The sequence below is a fragment of the Echinops telfairi genome, unplaced genomic scaffold (assembly GCF_000313985.2).
Source record: "Echinops telfairi isolate 266 unplaced genomic scaffold, ASM31398v2 ScPeMD7_9;HRSCAF=40, whole genome shotgun sequence".
NCBI classification, from domain to species: Eukaryota; Metazoa; Chordata; class Mammalia; order Afrosoricida; family Tenrecidae; genus Echinops; species Echinops telfairi.
In genome coordinates, this window is record NW_022103906.1 from 44,953,148 (window position 1) to 44,975,230 (window position 22,083).

The 22,083-nt window shown below is 40.9% G+C and overlaps 1 protein-coding gene across 1 annotated transcript in view; it reads right to left on the reverse strand.

Moving 5' to 3' along the window:
• Window positions 1-790: 790 nt before the first annotated feature.
• The window catches only part of TNKS (tankyrase), a 209,828-nt gene continuing 188,535 nt past the window's right edge, over window positions 791-22,083 (reverse strand). The window contains exons 22-27 of the mRNA XM_004696189.3: window positions 21,480-21,577; window positions 18,805-18,879; window positions 17,732-17,837; window positions 16,746-16,932; window positions 12,907-13,063; window positions 791-6,395 (exon numbers count right to left, since the gene is read on the reverse strand). Coding sequence (XP_004696246.1) covers window positions 6,309-6,395; window positions 12,907-13,063; window positions 16,746-16,932; window positions 17,732-17,837; window positions 18,805-18,879; window positions 21,480-21,577 — 710 coding nt within the window. The 3' untranslated portion in view covers window positions 791-6,308. The remainder of the gene's footprint in view (window positions 6,396-12,906; window positions 13,064-16,745; window positions 16,933-17,731; window positions 17,838-18,804; window positions 18,880-21,479; window positions 21,578-22,083) is intronic.

Consider the following 22,083-nt stretch of genomic DNA (forward strand, 5'->3'; position numbering starts at 1 on the left):
ACAGCTTAGTAGCAGAAAGAATGAAAGAATACTGAAAAGAAAGCAGAAAGAATACTGAAACAATGTTTATATTAGTATAATATACATAATATAAAAGCTTACTCATTTGGAAAATGGGGACTTACAAACATATTTTGCAGTCCTTGGGATTTCTAATGCCAAGGTCTATAAAGTGCCTAGTTCATGGTAGAAGTTCAATTGTAGCTTTTATTTGCAGGATTGTTAGAGTGTTTCCAAACACCTACTTTATAGCGCCCAGTGACTCTGATCATGCTCTCAAAAAAGTTCCAGAGGCAATCCCAGCTTCTATTTGCTAGCTAATGGATCATCGGGCATGAACAGAAAACAAAAGGAGCATCTCTCACTTCCTTGGGCCAGGTACTCTGCTGGGCACTGAATATTGGCCACTGCCTGGAGAAACGGTCTTCCTGTCCCCCACCCCACCACCGGTGAACAGGACGAGCCTAAGAAATCACATTTGGAGGCCTCCCAGTGGCCCGTGGAACTAGTGTGTGGTGTGACTCCCAAAGCCCATGCCTCCTGTTTTAAGAGCTATTTCTAAAAGTAATCGATTGTTTCTCTGATCACTGAGAACTCTCCAATAATCTCGTGCGCACGGAGAGGTAAGAACAAAGCGCTTCACAGAGCTCTCACGAGGACTATGGAGAAGGACAGTTGTGATTTGTGTTCTGCCAGTCTTAGGTCAGCCATGCTAAGGGTGGGCAGGCTGAAAGGCTCACACAGGACAAAATGAAAGCATTTCAGAGTTAAATGTTAAGCACAAAAGATGTACTTTAAAAATGTTTTTATTGAATATTAAACAATACAAGTACTGCAAGGTAGACATTTAGCCAAAGCACAATTACGGGTTAAATATAATCACAAAGAGGTCTTAAATAGAAACCCACCGCATAGGTCGGTGAAGCTCCTTGATGCCCTCCTTTTGGAAATAGTAAGTCAGTCAGTCTTCCATTCCAGGTGAAAGCTACAGAGACTGCACAAGTTTACATGCTGTAAGCAATTTTCCACGACCATATTGATAGGACCCCAAGTTCTGATTAAAACAGAAACAGATGCCCGGTTAAATTTGAGGCTCAGATAAATAGTGTTTTCGTGCAAGTATATGCCAAGTACTGCATGGGATATACTTCTGCAAAGAAGTGATTTGTTGTGTATCTGAAATTCAAATATAACTGGACAGCTTGTAATTTATCTGACAATCCTACAGACAAATGCCAAAAAGAAAGGGTTGGGGTTGGAAGCCCCTGCCACTGGTGGTTTACACAGAGAGTGACGACACCAACAAAGAACCAAAGAGCCACAACACTGGTTACGCACAGAGTCTGACACCACAAGGGGAAATTCAACGACTACTCCAATGCTGGCTGCTGCCAGGAAACATCTTCCAGGTTTCCTCAAAGCTGGCTTGTAAATGTTGAGACACCTTACTGATAACAAGTACCTCTTAGTCTGTAGCTTTTCATTAGTACACAATTTAGACAGACGGTATCAAAGACAAAGATTACTACCACAAAGACAGGTGCGCTTGAGACAATGGGAGTATAAGCAGGTATTCTATGCGCCTGACGACTTTCCATCATTTGAGTAATGAAGACAATGGTTATATAGTCAAGGTCATCTTCTAGGTCTAGGCCAAGAACCTCAGAGGTTTCTGGGCCTTTCTAATTTTGACTGCCCTTCTTCAGAGATGTGTATTTTGTTTCCAAATACATTATCAACTGTATTCCTAACAGAGGTGTGTTTTTTAACCTCCTCATCTTGAACCTTGGGGGAGGGGCTAGAAGGTTTACAAACAATCTGAATCAACAAAGGGCTCTCGGGGCTGCCTGCAGAAATGGGTGTGGGGTGGAAAAAAGCCCAAACACAATCACCCACGTTCTGGAGCATGAGAGAAATGCTGGAAAAGCGGGTGGTGGGACGTGTGTGAAGACATGAAAGTAGAAAGGAGCAAAGAAAATGTGGGAAGATAAAGAGCCCAAACGAGTCATCTCTCCAACACAAATGTTAGTTCAAAGGGACAGAGCTAAAAAACTGGTCACACCAGGACCATACTTGGTCTTGCAGCATATACATAATCTTTAGCGTTCCACTGATTTGTACCTTAGTATCGCCAGTTTCTATTGAAAACAAAAATCACTTTGTACAGCACCCAGACTATCTCTCTACCTGCTTTCATTGCCGGAAGTTGTGGCTGCATCCCCACGGCGGTGCTGAAATCTTCCCCATCTTTCTCCAAACCAGATATGGCAGCAGACCGCTTGTGGAAATTCAGGTTGGACTGGGTGTAGGTCAGCTCTCTTGCACAAAAGGGAGTACTGCTTGTGAACTCTGTTCTCATAAAACGAGTTTCATGGGTACAGAGCCTCGGAGATGTGCCCGCCTCCCTGTCTCCTGTTAAAACACTAAGAAATAGAACTATGTTTCCCCTCACTTACTACAGTACAAGTGGTTAAAAAGTTTTTGCCATAGTAAGGCTTTCTTAAGAAAAGTTGAATAGTCTAACCATTTCAGAGTACACAAGATGCCCAAAAGAGAGCCCCACTATACAAGTGGTAGGGTTTTTTAAATGTATTTTCTTTTCAAATGCTAAATAACGCCCAACCACAAATCAACACCACTTTGACGATGATTTCTCATTTTTCTGTCCCTCCTTTGCCATCAGACAAATACAACTTGTCTCTTTCCAAAAATCTGACATAAACTCCATCTAAATGTCACTTGTAAGTGGTCCCTGAATGACTTATAGTCTTACTTCTATGCAAGACATAACCCAACAGAAAACTCAGTGAGCACACTGCTGATCACGGAGACCACACAAGGGGAGGGGAAGTACTCACAAATGCACACCATGTCTTGTTTGAAAGGCCACCCACAGTAATCTCAGGAGTGCACGTTTGAAACGGGTGGGTGAGCAAAGTCCAGTAACCCTTTGGGCAATTGGTAGATGTAATGAACATGAGAAAAACCAAGACAATTTACTCCCCTTTGTTTTTTATGTAATGGCTATAGTAACAGAAGATTAATCTATTTAACTTGAGTTGTCATATTCATACATTTCTCTGCACAAGTCAATGCACTGTGCTAGTTTGAAGGCAAACGGAAGTTAGTCTAGTCACGAACCATCGAGCTCAGAGGAGCACAAGGCTGTGCGTCACGAAAACATCCTCCTACGGTTGGTTCTACTTATGCTGTTTGAAAAGCTAGTGCTGCGAACTCTAAGAAGGAAAGGAAATGAGCTGGCTGAACTGCTATTCCTTTGCATAGAATGAAAACTCTGAGTCTCACGCTGCCATTTACTAACAAAGCGGCAGAATCTTCTGGACACGGTACACGATGCTGTATACCCGTTTCCTGTGGTTGTGACAGAAAAACAGAAAGGTAAATACACAGTAACCTTTTGCAAGACCCAAGAAGAAAGGAGGAAACTGAATTGAGCCAAAGAGAACTGGTGGAGCCAATGATACTTCCAGACAAGCAATCTGGAGAAAGGGCACAAATTTATGCTCGAGTCAAGTTATCCAGCTGGTCCAAACCTGATCAACTGGATCCATCTGGTCTAGCCCTGGGAGTCTGAAAGGTGGGGCGTGGTAGTGGTGGGGCGTGGGGGTGGTGGTGGGGGTGGTGGTGGTGGTGTGTGTGTGTGTGTGTGTGTGTGTATGCGCGCGCCTAATTCTCTCTTCCTTACAGATCGGGAAACAGAGGGGCCATTTCAGGGGAGGCGATATTGGAAATCTTGTTAGTACTAAATAGTGCAGATACAACAAGTTAAATAGATTTAGACTGACTTATTGCCATGCTTTTAATACTTCAGAGAGTTCTTAACAGTGCTATAGATGAAAATTACAAAGGTAATCACTTTTGTTAACTTTATCATGAATTTTAATGAAGTTCTGAGAAAAATGAAAAATTGGCCTTTGACATATCAGTTAACCCAATCTTCTTAACAGATGAATAACATTTGTATATTTTCCCAAGAACTACTACATACTCACATGGCGCCCAGGAAAGGGCCACTGCAAACGTGTTCCTTGCACAGCACCTTGACTTGGCACACAGGGCATCAGGTGCGTCACACTGGCACTTTAAATAGTGAACCACAGTTTAACTTCTCAAGTGTAAGGCCCAAGTTTAAAAATGACATAGCCACGAGTCAAGTCAGTACAATGGAAACGTAAATCGAAACCATAAATCTTTCAGATAGCTACACCATATAACCCCTTTTAATTAACTAAAAATCACCACTGTGTTAATCATTTTAAACTCTACGTGAGGAGGCAAGTAATACACATGTTCCCAGCTACTGAAACGACACAGATGGCAATGCCTTCAACCTTTGTGACACACAGCGAAACCAAAAGGAAGGGAAAAGAAAAACTCTCTGAAAGAATAGCAACCTCGGAGGGTTCCTGTGCGGTTCTAGTGCTATTAACTAGTAGCCAAGCCACAGACCCAGCCGAGGTCCCTGACACTTCAACAGAAGCGACACCGAGGCGAAGGCTTGATTTAATTGTGTGGACCCGTGAACACTCAACTACGAAACTCCAAGTGCCGGATGTCTAGTTCTAGCAGAAAGACAGCACGCAAATGCTTAGTGAAGAGCCTGTGTTTGTGCATGTGACAAGTTTGTTTTTCTTCAAGAGATTAAATGAGATCACAGCTTAATCAGTGTGCATTAAAAAACCAACTGAAGTTTCCTAGACTTTAAGTTGAAGTGGAGAGTTTGTGTCATACTGTTTTCTTTTTTTCCCTCACAATTATGTTACTTTTTGCTTCATAACTGAGTCGATGAAGAGCATATCAAGGCAAATAAATTACTCCACTCAATTCAATGTTCTGCTACGGTGAAAGGTCGAGTATGTGAACGCTAAGGGATATTCTTTTTACAAGTGTCAGTGTGCACCTGGCAAATGCTGATTAAAATAAGCAAAACTAAGTAGTAACTTTGCAAATAAAACAATATGCTTTTGCTTCCTCATATTCTTTAAAACAAAACAAAAAAACAAAACCCCGCAAAAAAAGGAAAGGGCTTTGGTTTCAATTTTTGCTCCTTGTCTAAATATACTGAGTCTGACAGAATGATTTAAAATTTTAGTACAGGGACTTATGGAAAGTCATTAAACTCCAAATCCGAAATTATTTAAAAAAAAAAATCTAGTAATGGACTTAATTCCTAGTTTTCAAAGGTACAGGAATAATAAAGAAATATCTTGTAACATTCACGGAATACAACTGTTCCACTGAATTGTAAATAAGGCAGTTGATCTGGGGAGGAGGAGGGGTACGCGGCAATCCTGGTGGTTCACATTAAGCAGAAGGAAGCATTTATCCTCAGCTGCAGCCCCTTGCTCCTTTTCTGCAGCAACATTATAGAACCACTAGGCTCCTCGGCCCTAGTGCTCCTCGTCTCCTCCACAGACTGAAGACCAGACGAGCATCGCTTGCCAGCTTCCCTGGCTGGGCTTCTCCTGTTCCCAGAAGGCTGGTGGGGAAGGAGAAAGATGGGCCTGACTGGGGAGTTCCTGAATCAGGCTGGTGCATGTGCCCCTCCCTTTAGGATGTGCCAGGTAAAAAAAGGACATGCAAAAACTTGTCCCCCCCCCCTTTCCATCTCAATTTATGTTTACGCCGAGTACAAATATAAAGTAAAAAGGAAACAAAGGAAATAAACTCTTATTTAGTCGGAAGGTTCAGTTGCATTGCTAATGATTTTAGTCAGTATGACTTTGTGCAAAATATCCTTAAGACAACTCTGGCTCATTTTCAAAGTAACTAAAACAAACAAACAAAGAAAAAACAACCCCAAATCCCCAACCAAACAAAAAATCCAAATAAAACAAATACAAAACAAACCTAACAATGCATGCTTGAGAAAAATTAAAAATGTGCCTGTGATGTGAATTGTTACTTACATGCCATTTCTAGCAACAAAATGAGTGTAGTGTGTGAATTTTGAACATTTGGAACACCACTGGTTATGTTTTCCTTTTTACATTTCCAAATCTAGATCCAAGCGCTATTGTTTTAGAATTGGAGAACTGCAGTGAAAATGAGCCTGAGATGTGTTAAAAGGCCGCCCTGTAAACATTTCCTCAAGGGAACAGTAGCAATTGAGTATGTATCAGTTACTCATACTATATTCATCACTATCGCAATGCTTTATAAAAGACAAACAGCTTATTTCTAGGCTGTCGGGGAGTTAGAGAAAATTGATTTTCGTCGAAAGCAGTCAACTGTAATCCAGTCCCAGGCTGCAGGCTGCGCTGGCCGTTCCGGCGGGCCTGCCTTCACTAGGTCTTCTGCTCGGCCGCGGTGGCCGTCTGTGAAGGGGCTTCAGGCTTCACGATCTGGTACGTGATGAGATACTCCGGGTATGCCTGGAACGGACACCGAGAAACACAGTCACCCTTCTGGGACCTCCCTTAAAGCTTGAATTGATGCGGACACTGCAGAGGTTGCCAATTCTGACCAATATTCCACGTACATCCAGGAGCCTGGAAGTTCACACGCTTAAGTATTTGTATGTACTGTTAAAGGGTCCTTTCTGCTTTGAAAACTCTAAATTAAATTTTCTTTAGTTACATTGCCTTGATTTCTCATGAGAACCCCAAAAGGAACATAAACTCCACGGGTCAGCAAAGGATCTGTCCCACCCACCCTGTGCTCCTGCCTCGCATGTTCTTAAAAGAAAGGAGAACTTTGCTGGATGGATTTCATATTAAGCACAGCATATGATCTAACCACTGAGCTAAAAGGGTGTCGAGGCCATAGTTTGGTGACTAAAAACAAGTAGCAATAACTTATGGCAAGGCATAGAATCACCCTGGAAAAAGCCATGTAGCTTGGCCTTGGTTCTTCCCGCTAAATTCTATTTGAGGATAAGGAATTGGGGCTGACCAGTTGCAGAGGAAGCACCTGGGGTCTTCATGCCGACTAAGTCTCACAAGGCATGGTACAATGGAGGGAGGCTTCCTGGTGGTTGACCAGGCATAGGAGAGGGCAGCATGTCCCTCTTCTGGGCTATCACCCAACACGGTCCTCACTCGTTAGGTTCCTATTCAGATACTTTTTGGTTGCAATAAAGTTGTACCTCAAGTATGGGCATCCTTCAGGAATTTTGTGAACTAATGAACCCACAGGGGCAGTGAGAGCCAGCAAAGGCTGGTGTCCACCAGTCTGGCAGTCTAGAGGTGTCCTTCTAACATGTGCCAGCCGTCAGTGACAAGGTTCAGACAGCTGGCACGATGAAGGAGCCGTGGGAATGTGAGCACAGGATCTCTAAGTTACACTGTGGGGCCTGGCTCCATACTGATCCTCAGCACACAGTTAATGAGTGGGAGCGGCGGGGTCCAATTTGCCCCTTATGGAGTGCACTAATTTAACGTATTGTTTCAGAGAAAAGACGATGGCTCAGACGTAGATCACCATTCCCGCACACCGTCTTTCTTTCTCTTTGCTTCTGCTTTCAGTAAGTAAGACAGCGGGCTCAGTGGCTGCATGGGGAAAGGCACCTGTGAGGCGAGCACGAACGGAAGCCAGAGCAGAGCAAGCTGCCACACACGAGAACCAGAAACCGCTCCAAGACAGCTGCTGGCTGGAGACAGGTTAAAAACCTCTCCAGACCAAACTCGGTGTCTCAACCACAACCAAATTCTTCAGTCCTAAACATACCAGTGATTATGTAATTTTGATCTTGTCTATTCCTATGCTAAATGAATTCTGGACTATTTCTAAAGTATGGAAAATAAGGCGGCATTTTCAGAGTGGTCTATGCCTAAAAAAAATGGGACTCTTTGAGGAAGAAAGTATTTGGGGGTCCCTAAAATAATTTGTGTAATGTTGACTTATGAATTATTTGACCTATATTGATCCTATAAATACAGCTATAGGATAAGGCAATTAAAGGAACAGGTGAAGAAAAATTGGACTGTTTAATATTTAAAATGCAGAAATAGACGGGTGACAGATGTGCTGAATTCTTTCTATTTTCTACACCTTTGACCTTATAAGGAAGAAATTTATAAGCCTGTTTCACATTTTCCTTATTCTAACAGAAAAATTAGTGAAGATTAAATATATAAAGACGGTAGAGTAGGTCTGGCACCATATTAATCCATTGTTATGAATCAAGTAAACTTTTTTTTTTTTTTTTGAATCAAGTAAACTTGATGGTAATGGGTTTGGCCTTTATTGGCATTATTCGTTCAAGCTGATCCTTTCTAAAGAGATCTCAGCAAGGCTAGAACAAGAACAGTAAATGTGTGTTCAGAAATGACAACCATTTGGTGGTGCAGTAGTCCTAAGTTGGGCTGCGATCTATAAGGCGTGCAGTTCAAGGCCACCAGCTGCTCCGTGGAAGATGGACTTTCTATTCCCGTAAACAGTCAGTCTCGGGAACTCACCAGGGTGATTCTACGCTGTCCCACAGGCTTGCTATGAGTTGTCATCAACTGAATGACAGTGAGTTGGTTTGGTTTATATCTATCAATGCAAGCAACCATTCCAACCAACTCACTGTCACTGAATCAATTCCAACTCAATAGGACCCTCCAAGACAGAGCAGAACTGCCTCATGGGAAACCCCAGGCTCTAGTCTCACCTCTCCCCCCATGTACCTGTTGATCACCCTCTGGGTGTTGAGCAGGTGGGAGGTTCAAACTACTCATCTTGTGGTCAGTAGTCCAACAAATAGCCCACTAGCCATCCTCGAACTCCTAAGGAAGCAATATGGCTCATAAAATAATGACTTTCCAAAATTTCTATTAATTCCACTCACATTTCCCTATGCCATGAGTTAAAAATGGCAATGGTTCTCATCTTTATTACATTTAGAGAGAATAAATAAAATGAACTATCTCAAACTCTTCTGACTTTTTAACCTGAAAGGTTTAATAATGGAATACGTAAGCCTGTACTTTATAATTTACACAATGCTTAATTCTTGAAACAGTTTTAAATTGGCATTTTAGTTTTTAGTTATTAGCCAGCTACCTACTGCTAATTCTAAAACTGGGAATAAAGAATATAGTAAAGCTAGACACGCGTGGACTGTCGAACAATGGAAATACTGTTTAGTCAACCAGACCAGTAAAACGTTGTTATGGACCGAGTTGTGCCCTTTAAAATATATGTTGAAATCCTAGCTCTATGCCAGTGGATCTAATCCCCTTTGGGAAGGGTTTTTGTTATGTTAATGGGACTATGCTAGTCTAGGGTGTGTCTTAAACTAATGACTTTTGAGGTATAAGTAGGACAGAGCAGACACAGAAAAAGCAATCACAAATGGGGAGGTCACCAAGGGGCTGAGGCACACCAACACACTAGAAGCTAAGAAGGAGTTTCTGGTCAGGTGAACAAAAGCCCGCCTTCCCCTAGAGCCAGGGTCCTGAATTTGGACTTGTAGCTTTCTAACTGGTGGAAAAAATGTTTGTTCCACTTAAGGTATTTCTTAATACCTTAACAGCAACACTAAAACACTAATCGAGAATATTACATGTTCATTACCAACATGAGGGAGCTTCAAAAAGGTCATGGAAAAATGAACACTCTGAAACTCTCCCTATATATATGTTGATCGTCCTCTAGGTATGAAGTCTCCTTTTGCTTGTAAGGATACACCAGAATATGAAAAGGAAGAATTAGAAAATTACAGAGCTTGATCAAGGCCAATGTAACCCCGAGGAATTAACAAAAGCCGAATGAAGGTTGAATACGATAGCGGGACAAGAGGAAAGTAAAAGGAAATAGAGGAAAGAACTAGGAAGCAAAGGACATTTATAGAGATCTAAATACAGGCATGTAGATATATAAGTACATTTATATAATGTGATGAGAATTGTACGAGTCCCAAATAAAATAATTTTAAAAAATACATTTATATATAATGATATGGAAACAGATCTATATATATATTTATATGTTAAGTATTAAGACGGACATCGGGCCTCGACTCAAGTACTCCCTCAACGCAAGAAGACTTTGTTCTAATAACCCGGCATTCTGTGATGCTCACTTTCCTGACATGATCACTGAAGTCAAAATGGGTGCATAAGCAAATGTGGTGAAGAAAGTTGATGGTGCCCGGCTATCAAAAGATATAGTGTCTGGGGTGTTAAAGGCTAGAGGATAAACAAGCAGATATCTAGCTGAGAAGCAACAAAGCCCACATGGAAGAAGCACACCAGCCTGTGTGATTATAAGCCGTTGACGGGATCAGGTATCAGGCATCAAAGACCCAGAACAAAAAAGTTGTATGAATGTGAATGAGGGGGTATGTGGAGTAAAGACCCAAAACCCACCTGCAGACAATTGGACATCTTACAAAAGGGTCACAAGGAAGAGATGAGCCAGCCAGGGTGTAGTATAGTACCAACGAAACAAATAACTTTTCTCTAGTTCTTTAATGTCCACCCGCCCCCATCAAGACCCCAATTCTATCTTACAAATCTGGCTAGACCAAAGCATGTACACGGGTACAGAGAAGAGCTAGAAACAAAGGGAATCCAGAACAGATAAACCCCTCAGAACCGATAATGAGAGTAGCAATACCAGGAAGGTAAGGGTAAGGTAGAGGTAGAAAGGGAGAACGGATCACAATGATCTACATGTAACCCCCTCCCAGGGGGATGGACAGCAGAAAAGTGGGTGAAGGGAGACAGTGGTCAGTGTAAGATATGAAAAAAAATTTATAAATTATCAAGGGTTCATGAGGGAGGGAGGGTAGGGTAGGGGGGAAATGAGCTGATACCAAGGGCTCAAGTAGAAAGAAAATGTTTTGAAAAGGATGATCGCAATATATGTATAAATGTTCTTGACACAATGGATGTATGTATGAATTGTGTTAAGAGCTGGAAAAGCCCCCAATAAAGTGATTAAAAAAGAAAAAAGAAAATTACTGGCAAATGCTGGCTGATCTAGCAAATGGCTAGTGTCAAAAAGAAAAAGTTCCAAAGACATTTAAGATAAAAGACATAACACTCTTTGGCTTGCAGAAAAGTGGCTTAAGCAAAGGAGTCATTGGTAATGCCAGCAATTGAATTTTGGTAACACAAGATTTAAAGTGAACTCTGACATCTAAATTTTAGTCAGGCAGATTAAATTGGCATAAATTGCTAACAAAACAAAACAACACCCCAACCCCACCCCTATTTGAGTGCTCCTGAACCCTACAGGCTGGGATATTAAATGGCTTCTGTGTGTCGTTTAAGATACTGACATCAAAGTCTAGAAGGCTTAAAAGCAATGGAGGGGAACCGATTACAGGGATCCACATATAATCCCCGCCCTGGGGGATGGACAACAGAAAAGCAGGTGAATGAGACGCTGGACAGTTTAAGATATGACAAAATAGTAATTTATAAATTATCAGCGGTTCATGAGGGAGGGGATAGCGGAGAGGGAGGGGAAAAATGAGGAGCTGATGCCAGGGGCTTAGGTGGAGAGCAAATGTTTTGAAAATGGTGAGGGTAACGAATGTACAAATGTGCTTTGCACAATTGCTGTATGTATGGATTGTGATAAGAGTTGTATGAGCCCCCCAATAAAGTGATTTTTAAAAAAGCAATGAAGTATTAAATGGCAGAACTAGAAAGCCCCAAGATAAACTCAAAATCATTTCCCATTAAGTCACTGTAAATCGTTCCTGTTTGTAAAGTTGGTAGGTTTTTAAGACCCTGTTAGAAAAGGCTCAACAACAACTTTTGGTAACTTAATTCCAGGAAACTCTTGTTAACCTAAATTCCCAACGTTATCATTTAAACTCAAATGCTCATTGTGTCCTCTTTACAGAAATGGACAGTACTGGATTATGCTCTCTGGAGTAATCTTGGATGTTGAAAATCATTCTACAGACTTCCCTGGGCTAGATATTCTGCACTATTATTATCATTTTCTGTAACAACAGGTAAAATCACTGTGCCTACCAATGACCAGGAAATGCTTTATCTTCCACGGGGGCTTCAAAAAGCTCATGGAAAAATTCCATTATCTTTGAATTCCATTTTTTCATGAACATTTTGAAGTCCCCTTATGTGAATCTATTTTAATGTGCCGTTAAAGTACATGTAAAATGATTCAATGATATAATGCATCTAAGGGTTTCATTGTTTAACCCACACTACACCAATCAACAGATATGACCACTGAGAGTTCAAGGTTGGATTATAACTCTTCCCCGTATTGCACAACCACCTCTGGCTGCGACTGAGGGCACAGTCAAATACTGTTACCATAGGGTACTTCTTAGATTAAGTTATTTTCCTCTTTCGTTTCTTCCCCTTTCTTTCGGGGTGGTTACTGTAATCATTTGAAATTCAATTAGGTTCAAAGTCTTTTTTAAAATTAAAAATTAATAGCAGTATGATTAACACTTAGCAGTATGATTATAATTGAATAATGAGTGTAAAACTTTAAAAAGTTTGTTGACAATTTAATTTGGGGGTCTTTAGCAGTGGGCAGTATAAAACGTACTGTAGCTTTATGACTCAGAAAGTTCTAGTTGCAGGTAAGTAGCACAGGACCAGTCTGTAACATGTCCATCTATGAAGATCAACAGACGGCAGCTGCTCTTAGCTCCTCAATGCCACAGTGCCATTGCAAGATCTGGGTCAGAGAGGTGGCATCTACAGTAGCATGAAACTCCATACCTGGATCTTTCAGCTGCCCTCGTGTTCATATTGTGCTACTTGTCTGACGTGATTGATGGGTTCTATTTGCCAAGTAGTTCCCAAAGAATCATTTTAATATCGTTATCTACTTGAAGTGACCAATACAATCAGACATGAGGTATATATCCCATTAAGTCTCTTTCATAAACTCTAATATAACATGGTTCCTGTAGTTTATTGGCATGGTTGTACACTTGGCTTTGCTATTTGATTAGCCACATACCTGTTCTCCTCTGTAGATGACATACTCGGCATACGCCAGCCCATTCACACTTGGCCTTCCAATAACTGAATGATGTCCTGGAGGGGCATGTGCCATTTTCATGGTACTGAATTGCAAAAAGGATTTTCCCAGGGTCACTCTACAGAAGAGCATTTGTCTAAAGAAAATGGAAAGGAATGCCTTAAGCTTCAAATCTTAGAACAAGTAACTTTAATACAGGATAAGCAAATTTAAATTTCAAGTTCAAATTTATGAGTAAGAATGATTTCATATCTTCATTTATTATTAACACATAGCTTAAAACAAAAGAAAACAAAAACCTAACTCACTGCCATCGAGTCAATGCCGAGTCACAGCAATCCTACAGGGTAGGGCAGTACTACCCTTGGGAGTGCCCAGGACTCATAACTGTTTACAGGAGAATAGTCCTGTCTTCCTCCCACGGAGCTGCTGGTAGTTTTGAACTGCAGACCTTGCGGATTGCAACCCAATGAGTAACCACTCTGCCACCAGGACCCGTAACACACAGCAGCTCAATAGTTAGGGAGTTTAAATCAGTTTGCGTGTGGCGTAAGACTTAATATGGCGTAACATTTTGCCTGGTAGAAAAGGAGGAATACGCTCTTCTCTGGACGAGAGGTCTTGAAGACACGAGGCAGATGGAAACAGCACCTGGGATTAAGACCGCTTTACTCATCATAAGTGAAAAGTAAAAACTAGAATCAGTTTAAAAAGCAATAAAAAAGTCGATCATAAACAAAATTAGCTGAAAAGTATGGGTCAAATTATCCTAGTTGGGTGAAACATGAATTGGGCAAGACGTTAAATACTACAGAGGAAGAAAAAGGTTCAATGTGAAGAAAGTAAAAATGTGTTATAGAAACCAGAGATTAGCAAACTATGGCCTATGGCAAATCCAGGCCACCACCGGTTTCTGTAAATAAAATATTTTTGAAACATAGCCACATATTCATTTATGTATCATGTATATCTGCTGCCAAGCTAAGAAAGCAGTGCTGAGTAGTGACAGGGTATGAATGGCCCATACAACCTAATATGTTTACTATCTGGCCTTTTACAGAAAAAGTTGCCGAATCTCTAATATAAAAATTAAGCACATTCTAACTAATCTTTAAGATTGGTCATACTGTCAAATACTAATAGTAAGATCTTTGTGCTGTGATTTTTCAAAGAGGTTCATTTGAGTCACTACAAATTGTTCTGGTCCTAGCAGCTGTACCTGTACCCACTCGCCACTTATCAACTACCTCACTGACATCTTCCACCTACTATGAAAGAGATGTGAGCAGTGGCAATGGCTGTGGATCTAATCCTTCCTCAAGGAGGGTCTCTTGGAAGCTTAAGTGCCCAGGACCCTCTACCAGCCAGTGATGCACCCATGCAGTTTTGTGCAGGGTACATCTCCTCCAGGGCCACGGTCTCTGGGCAGACTGAGCCAGTGGGCACCAGTTACGGGTTCTGGGCTCCTATGAGATCTAAGGCCCTTCAGTGAAAATTTGCTGTGGTTTGGGGGGAAGAGGAATGAGAGAGGAATGAAAGAAGTTTGGAAGAAATGCATATGGGAGTTTCATGTCACCCCAAAATTTGAGGAATTGGGCCTGAAGCTAATGCCTGAGTGGGACTAAAGGGTATGGGCAGACTCGCAGCACCTTCCCAGGAAGCTCTGGGCTCAGACTGCTGGGCCTGGAAGGCAGAGCCCACTCTGAGACGATACACATAGGGCCTGCAGGGGTGGAGAGGTGGGGAGTAGGGTGGTGGTCGTGAAGTGGTTAAGTCGTGGGCCCCTCCAGTCACACTGCCGGGCTTTATCCAGCTGCGTTGCCGTCAAACCTCTTTCTCCAGAGACGAAAAATCCACGGCTGGACTTGTCACAGGGATGAGCACATCAGTAAAGCTTAGATGATGTTATTTTGAAGATCATATTTTCTAAATGAAAAACCACCGCCTTCCCAAAGATATGATCTAAAAGGAGAAGGAAAAACCCTCCATTTCTACGCAACGACCTGTCTTTGGAACTTAACCATGAGTAAGGAGAGGAGTGGCTCGATTTTGGAATTTGGGTACTTTAAAAAAAACACAAAACTCCGCTATTTTGATGAGCCCTTGAAATGCTTGCTTGGCATCAACTGCATTCTCTAGTGGTAATCTGGGGGAAGGGTTTTGATGCCGTTTAGAGAAAGATTTTCTGAACTCCACCTCCACTGTGGCTGTGCTACTCCGTCCACTCAGCCAGCTGGGCCCCTGCCACAGCAATTCTCAGTCTTCCACATCACTCGAAACATGTCCCAACAGGCCCTTGCTTTCCGACTTCTGCTGCTTTCCCCAGGACTTCCGTGGCAGCAGAAGGCACGGGGCCTGCCCAGCCAGCACTAGAGGATGCCAGGGGCAGGTGCAGAGTAGTGCTGGCTCAGGCCTGCTCACTGGCTGGCCTTGTGCGCTGTGATACATGCTGCAGAGGCTGCAGCCCTCAATGTGGGGTTAATGCTGCCCTGTGGGGAAAATTCTGAGCCATGCAAAATAGGAGAGAGCGGATATATTTGTCTTCTCATTGGTGTACTGTTCATAAAGCCTCACTGAAAACACCCCCCTGGACAGAGTGCACTTGTTATAAAGCTGAGGCCAGTCTATCAACAAGATACCCACTATTTGCTCTGCCTCCTTCACGACCTCACTGGTGTTTGTGACCCCATTCTGCTTCCTTGGGGTTGCATTTGCCAAGCTTTGCTTCAGACTCTGTTTTCAAGGAAACATACGTTTGCATGTCCGATTAAGGAGTGACTATAAATGGTCTTTGAGGTTCACTTTATTGCTACTTAGGTTCACTCTGTCTCCACTAGTGATTAGGGCTAAAGCAAGAAAAAGTAGATGGCATGCTACAAATCCTTGGAAATGTGTGGGGATTTTATGTTAATCACTACAGAGGTTATCTTCTGGATATGTGGCATCCATCTCAGAACTACTGATGGCTACATTTTTAATTTTTAATAAGGTAACCGGCAAAGATAAGCTTTAAGGCCAATACCTATAGATGGAATTTAAGGGTATATCAGTCTCATTAAGGTTTTAACTGAATCACAAGGTACCTTATTAACCTTCTGTGAAAATAATCCACCTGATTAATTTAAGTAGAAACAAAAAGTCCTAATCTTTGTAATGTATAATTATTTGTTTTCAACTTGCAGGGAAGGGAACAGCAGTCCTTTTACTGACTTCACGGATAGTGTGGGGAGCTTCAAAGAGTTTGAAGCAAAATGGAATCCAACGATGGAATTTCTCCACCAACTTTTTGAAGGCGCCCCCCACCCTTTTTATTGAAACGCCTTATACACTATTGCTCTCTCCAATTTATGTAGGATTTAAAAAATTCTATTTAAAAAGCTGGCAATCATTTTTTACTAGTCATTTCAAAGAATGGTATTTGAAGTGAACTTTTCAAATGTTTAAGATGAATTATGTATTCTGCCTTAAAATAAACATCATGAAGAAAGAATCAGAAGTAAATTACAAATTCCTGGTGTTAATTCTGTGCTCTAGTGAAATATGATTAGAGCTAAAGGTCCTTTGTTCGACAAAAACAGTCCTCCAACTTTTTCTTCTTCTGATTCTGACGAAAGAGAAGCCCAGGAAGAAAGCCAAGATGGAATGAATGTTCCTAACGCATGATTGGTTGACATGGGTTTTGCCACTAGTATCAGCTCCGCTGTCATTGCTCCTGTCAGGGTATAGGCTGATCAGGGATGTGGCTTATTTTTATTAGGAAGCAAGATGTTAACTTATGAAGGTCACTGTAACCATTATACTAAAGGCAAGATGCTCACCTGTGACAGATATAACATGACCTATCTTTGTGTGGGGGGCAGCCTGTGCCTCCTCCAATTCCATAAACATACTGGTTGCTTTTCGAGGAGTTTTCAGCAAAATAAATCCCAGCTCCAAACATTCCTCCTATATAGGCATGTCGCTCATCGAACCCTTTATGAATAATGGCATTAATGAAAGGCGAACCTGAAAATATAAATATACGAGTATTAGCTTTTTAAAACTATTCTAGAATCACAATTAGTTGCATAGTATTCTCACTTGGTAGTTTATAAAAAGTTTACAAATTGGCCTATTATACATAAGTTATTATATGTATCAGCAAACTACTGTGTTAGGCAGGTCAGGATGCCACATGAAAATACAGACTATTTTATAACCCATCCTGCTTTAAAGCAAGCACCAATAATCAGATAGACCAAGACAAACAATAAATTACAAAACAGTTTACTATCTAGATAGCTCTACTTGCAATTTAAGCTCTGAAACACTGTGAGACAGATTATTTTTATTAGATATATCCTGGAAAACCTGCAGAATTTTCCCAGGTGCTGTTGTGAGTTTTTATTACCGTATATACTCGAGTATAAGCTGACCCAAATATCAGCCGAGGCACCTAATTTTACCCAAAAAAACCCCTGCATTAAAAATGTGCTGGAAAACTCGGCTTATACACAAGTATATATGGTAAGTGATTTGAGTTATAGTGATCATGTGGGTGCACACTAGAACTGCACCACAGTTTCAGAAGTAGATTGTTGGCCCTGTCTTCCAAGGGGCCTACGGGTGGGTTTTAATTGACACACTTTTGGCTAGTAACTAAGCACTTAAGCATATGTACTACCCAGTTAGCAACATGAAATAACTTGAGGGGGGAAAATCCACACAAGCCATTGTAACACGCGGTCACGCACTAGGTGTTCTACTGCGCTGAAACCTGTGCCAGCGCAGAGATGTCTGGAGTGGCTGCACGGCCGACACTCACCGTGGAACAACATGCGCTCGTTGTGATGGTTATGATTCTCCTCAGACACCTCTTTTTGTCTGTGACAGAACCGCTCCCTCAACTTCTTGTTCACCACTTTCTGAATCTGCGAGGATGGAGCAGAAAGAAGTTAATTGTCAGTGAATGTATGCTAGTTAGCAGTTTATGATTTAGCAGTGAATAAGAAATGTTACCTTTAGATGGTTCAGTTTGTTTTGTTTGATTCCATTTATTTTTGAATTACTAATTTAAAAAGGTTACAGCTGTCATGCCATAACTGTACTTCAGTGAATATTTCCCCTTTGGTGACATGATTTTCCATTACCGTTATAATTTCTACAGCAGACCTGGCACTCGAATTTGTCTTAAGAGTCTATTTAAAAAGATAATTTCTAGGTTCTCCATACTTGGTAATGTTGGGGTGGGGGATGGGTCCTGTAAGTATGTATCTTTTAAGAAGCTTCCAGGTAATTTTGATGTGCTGTGGGTTAGGTATTGGACTGCCTACTCAAAGGCCAGTGGTTCAAACCCACCAGCCACTCTGTAGGACACACGAGCTTATCTGTTTCCTAGAAATCCTACAAAAGGTCACTAGGAGTTGACAATGACGTGATGGTCGTGGGTTTTATTTACTTAAGAGTGTTACACCACTTGACAGCTTTACTCTTCTTTATGATGGCCCTTTTAAAAAGCACATAACATTCATCTATCCCATAGTTTAAACTGAGGACGTAAGGTCAAGGTGTAAGTGTACATTCACTGAGACAGCTGATGCTCGATTAGATAGAGAAATCCAGGTCTTTAATTTTGCAGTTGATTAGACAAGTGAGGGTAGGTTACCCTCTGAATTTAGGGATCATCTGGGACTGTTTCCACACTTATATCACCAACACAGTGGATGAAGCCCCTGCTTAGAGCCTTAGTGCCTCTAGAGTCTATACTCCTAAAGAAGTCTGGTCCTTGCAGAGTCAGAGAGAGTATGGCACATGGCTTGAAAAAAAAAAAAAATTCACTGGGTAGATTTGATTATGATTTCCAGGAAGATTTTCATTCTTGAGTTTTTAAAAACTTACTCGAATAACATTGTATCTGTTGAAGATGCCTCCGGCATTACCACCGTCTCTGTGCTCTCGAATTGTACTCTGCATCTATAGAAAATAAAATAACTACGTTTATGAAAATACTCCAGAATTCTTCTAACGACATCCCTTCCACTGTTTTCAGCATTTCAATTCTATCACATTCTTTTACCGAAACATTTCAGAGTCATAAATAAATAGGGTTTACCACAACTTGACCCACCGGTTTAGTGGGTACCTAAGAATTTCTGATGAGGAATAGTTGCAGATGTAAATATTAAACTTTGTACATTTCCTATTTATGTTTTAAAAGCTTTAAACCTTCTTTTTCTATAAGCACAATAGAGAAATGTATATAAAAAGTACATTAAACCACCTGTTATTATTTCATGTTATTGAGAATGAGAAGACACTGATGGGAACAAATGAAAACTTGTGGACTTGATCAATACATTAGTAGTTGTTCTTGCTAGGTGTCACTGAGTGAGCCACAACCCACAGCAGCCCTCCGCTCAACAGAAGGAAACTCCGCCTGGCCCTGCGCCGTCCTTACAACTGTTCCCAGGCCTGAGCCCAGCGTTGCAGCCAGCCTGTCAATCCATCTCAGTGTGGGCCTGCCTCCCCACTTTACCAAGCATGATAGCCTTCTCCAGGAACTGGTCAGTTGTGGCAATATGTCCCAAGTATGTAAGACAGTCTCCCCCCATCCTTGCCTCTAAGGAGCACTCTGGCTGTTTTTCTTCCAAAACAGATCGGTTTGTTCTTTTAACAGTCCATTCGACTTTCGGTATTGTTCTCTAGCACCACAATTCAAATGCATTGATTCATCTTCGATTTTCCTTATTCATTGTCCAACTTTCCCAGGCATATGAGGCGATGCAAAATATGATGGTTTGGGTCAGGCGCACCTTAGTCCTCAAAGTAACATCCTTGCTTTTCAATACTCTAAAAGGTCTTGTGCAGATTTACCTAATGCAATGCATCTCTAGAGTTCTTGACAGCTGCTTCCAAGAGCACTCATTGTGGATCCAAGCAAGACAAAACCCTTGACAATATCAATCTTTCCTCCATTTATCGTGATGGTACCTATCAGCACAGTTGTGAGGATTTTGGTGTTCTTGACATTGAATTGCGATCCATATTGAAGGCTGCCATCTTGGATATTCATCAGCAAGTGCTCTAATCCCTCCTCACTTTCAGCAAGGAAGGTGGTGCCATGTGCGTATTGCACGTTGTCAATTAGCCTTCCTCCAATCCTGATCCCACAGTCTTCTTCATAGAAGCCAGCTTCTACGATGATTTGCTCAGCACACAGATTGAACAAGTATGGTGAGAAGATACGACCCGAATGCACACCTTTCCTGATTTTACACCACGCGGTGTTCCCTTGTTGTGTTCCCACAACTGCCTCTTAGTGCATGTACAATTTTCTCATGAGCACAATGAAGTGTTCTGGAATTCTCATTCTTCTCAGTTATCTTTATTTTATTATGGATATGAATTTATTTTTATCAGTTGTCTAATATATTACTGACAACCGCCACTTGTTAGACGAATGATAAATATAATGCAGAGAATTTTAAAAAATCATTACATTTTGTCTCTAGGTAGATTATTCCCGTATTTTCTCAATAATTTTTCATTTGAGATCTCAAAGTATATCTATCCTTACCTGGGGGTATGGAAATAATATACGCTTATGTAGAAAAAGGGTCTCTATTCATTCTTCCTCTACTCTCCCAATTATGGCTAATTATTTAAAAAAATCAGAGACCAACTTCTCATGGAATTGACTCACAGAATTAATTCTCTATCTTTGAATTACTTCTTTGAATTTACTCATCATATTTTCGACATTATCATCATCAAAATTTACTAATTTCAAGAAGCATTAGGTAGTAAGATACTAGAAGATATGATGCTTTCTCATAAACCAAATAAGTAAATAAGCATGAGCTAAAATACTACCCTGAGGCAATTTTCTTGAGCTCTCTAATGTGATTTCCTAGCAGGGGAATAATATAGTACAAATCAAAAACAAACGTGGACATATCTTTCTCTGTTTAGTTATGTGCACCATTATGGGTTTACATAGCTTACTAATTGTGATAATGGAATTAGGTGCTTGTTTATTATGAGCAAGACGTAGGGCCAAACCAACAGTAGAGAGGAATTTATATGGCATCTGCCTACCAGGAGAGGTTCATACAAGCAGCCTTATCATGGTGCTTTAAAATGATTATCGGTATTGGGAAAGTTCACAATCATACATGAATATTAGGACTATTTACTCATTAATCATGCTTTACCTTTGTATATAAAGACAGATTAGAAGACATTTGTTATCTGTGAGGCAAGATTCGCATCTCGTATCACTGTTAGGTAGCATTCTAACATGAGTTCCATGAGTTCCAAGAGTCCCTCAAATAGAAATATGGATCTGACCTATCCATTTGAAAAGCTAAGCTTCATATGCAAAAGCAGTGTAGCACAATTCTAACCCAGAGTTGTATTTTAACTTTGGTAGTATTTCACAATGGCTACATGAAACAGAATGAGAGACGGTTAAGTGCACAAGAGAGTAGCTTACTTCTCCTATTAAAACAAAGGCTTAATTAACTATAGATGATTTCAAGAAAAGATAATTTAAAAATCTTGAAGTACTTTACCTCCTCTTCGACTGATTGATATTCTTTATCTTCTGGAGCAAGATCTAGCAAAATAGTTCCCTGATTAACACAGTGAAAAGTCAAATAGGGGTTGGTGCCTGGAGAAAAGAACAAAACCAACACATCACACAAAAGCTAACTATTCTAGCTCTACGCTCAGGAAGACTTTATGGAACATAGTTGCTATGCTGGAGCAAGCCTAAATGAAGTACAACGTGAACCGAATACATAAGGTTATATTTAACTATGTCCATTTGAAAACTAGAGAAGACATGGAAAGGTGTTCGGGTATCAGTTTCTTCCCTTTGTGGAGAATTTTGTGTACAACAAGGCTTGAGAAGTATTTGTTGGCCTGAACTCAATCATGGTCATCTATGAAGCTGTGTCTGATAGAAAAAAGAAACTGGCATTGGAATTACGTAATTCCACAACTGAGACACAAGAATTACCCTCTAAAACCTGTTGAATAGCTTAAGATGGTCACATAAAATCGGTTTCAGAGTATATTATCCTTATTAATTTCAGAGATGAACTACTATACAGTTAAGTAGGTAACACTCAAATTCAAAACCTCTTAAGTTTTAGTTTCATGTCACCTTTGCAA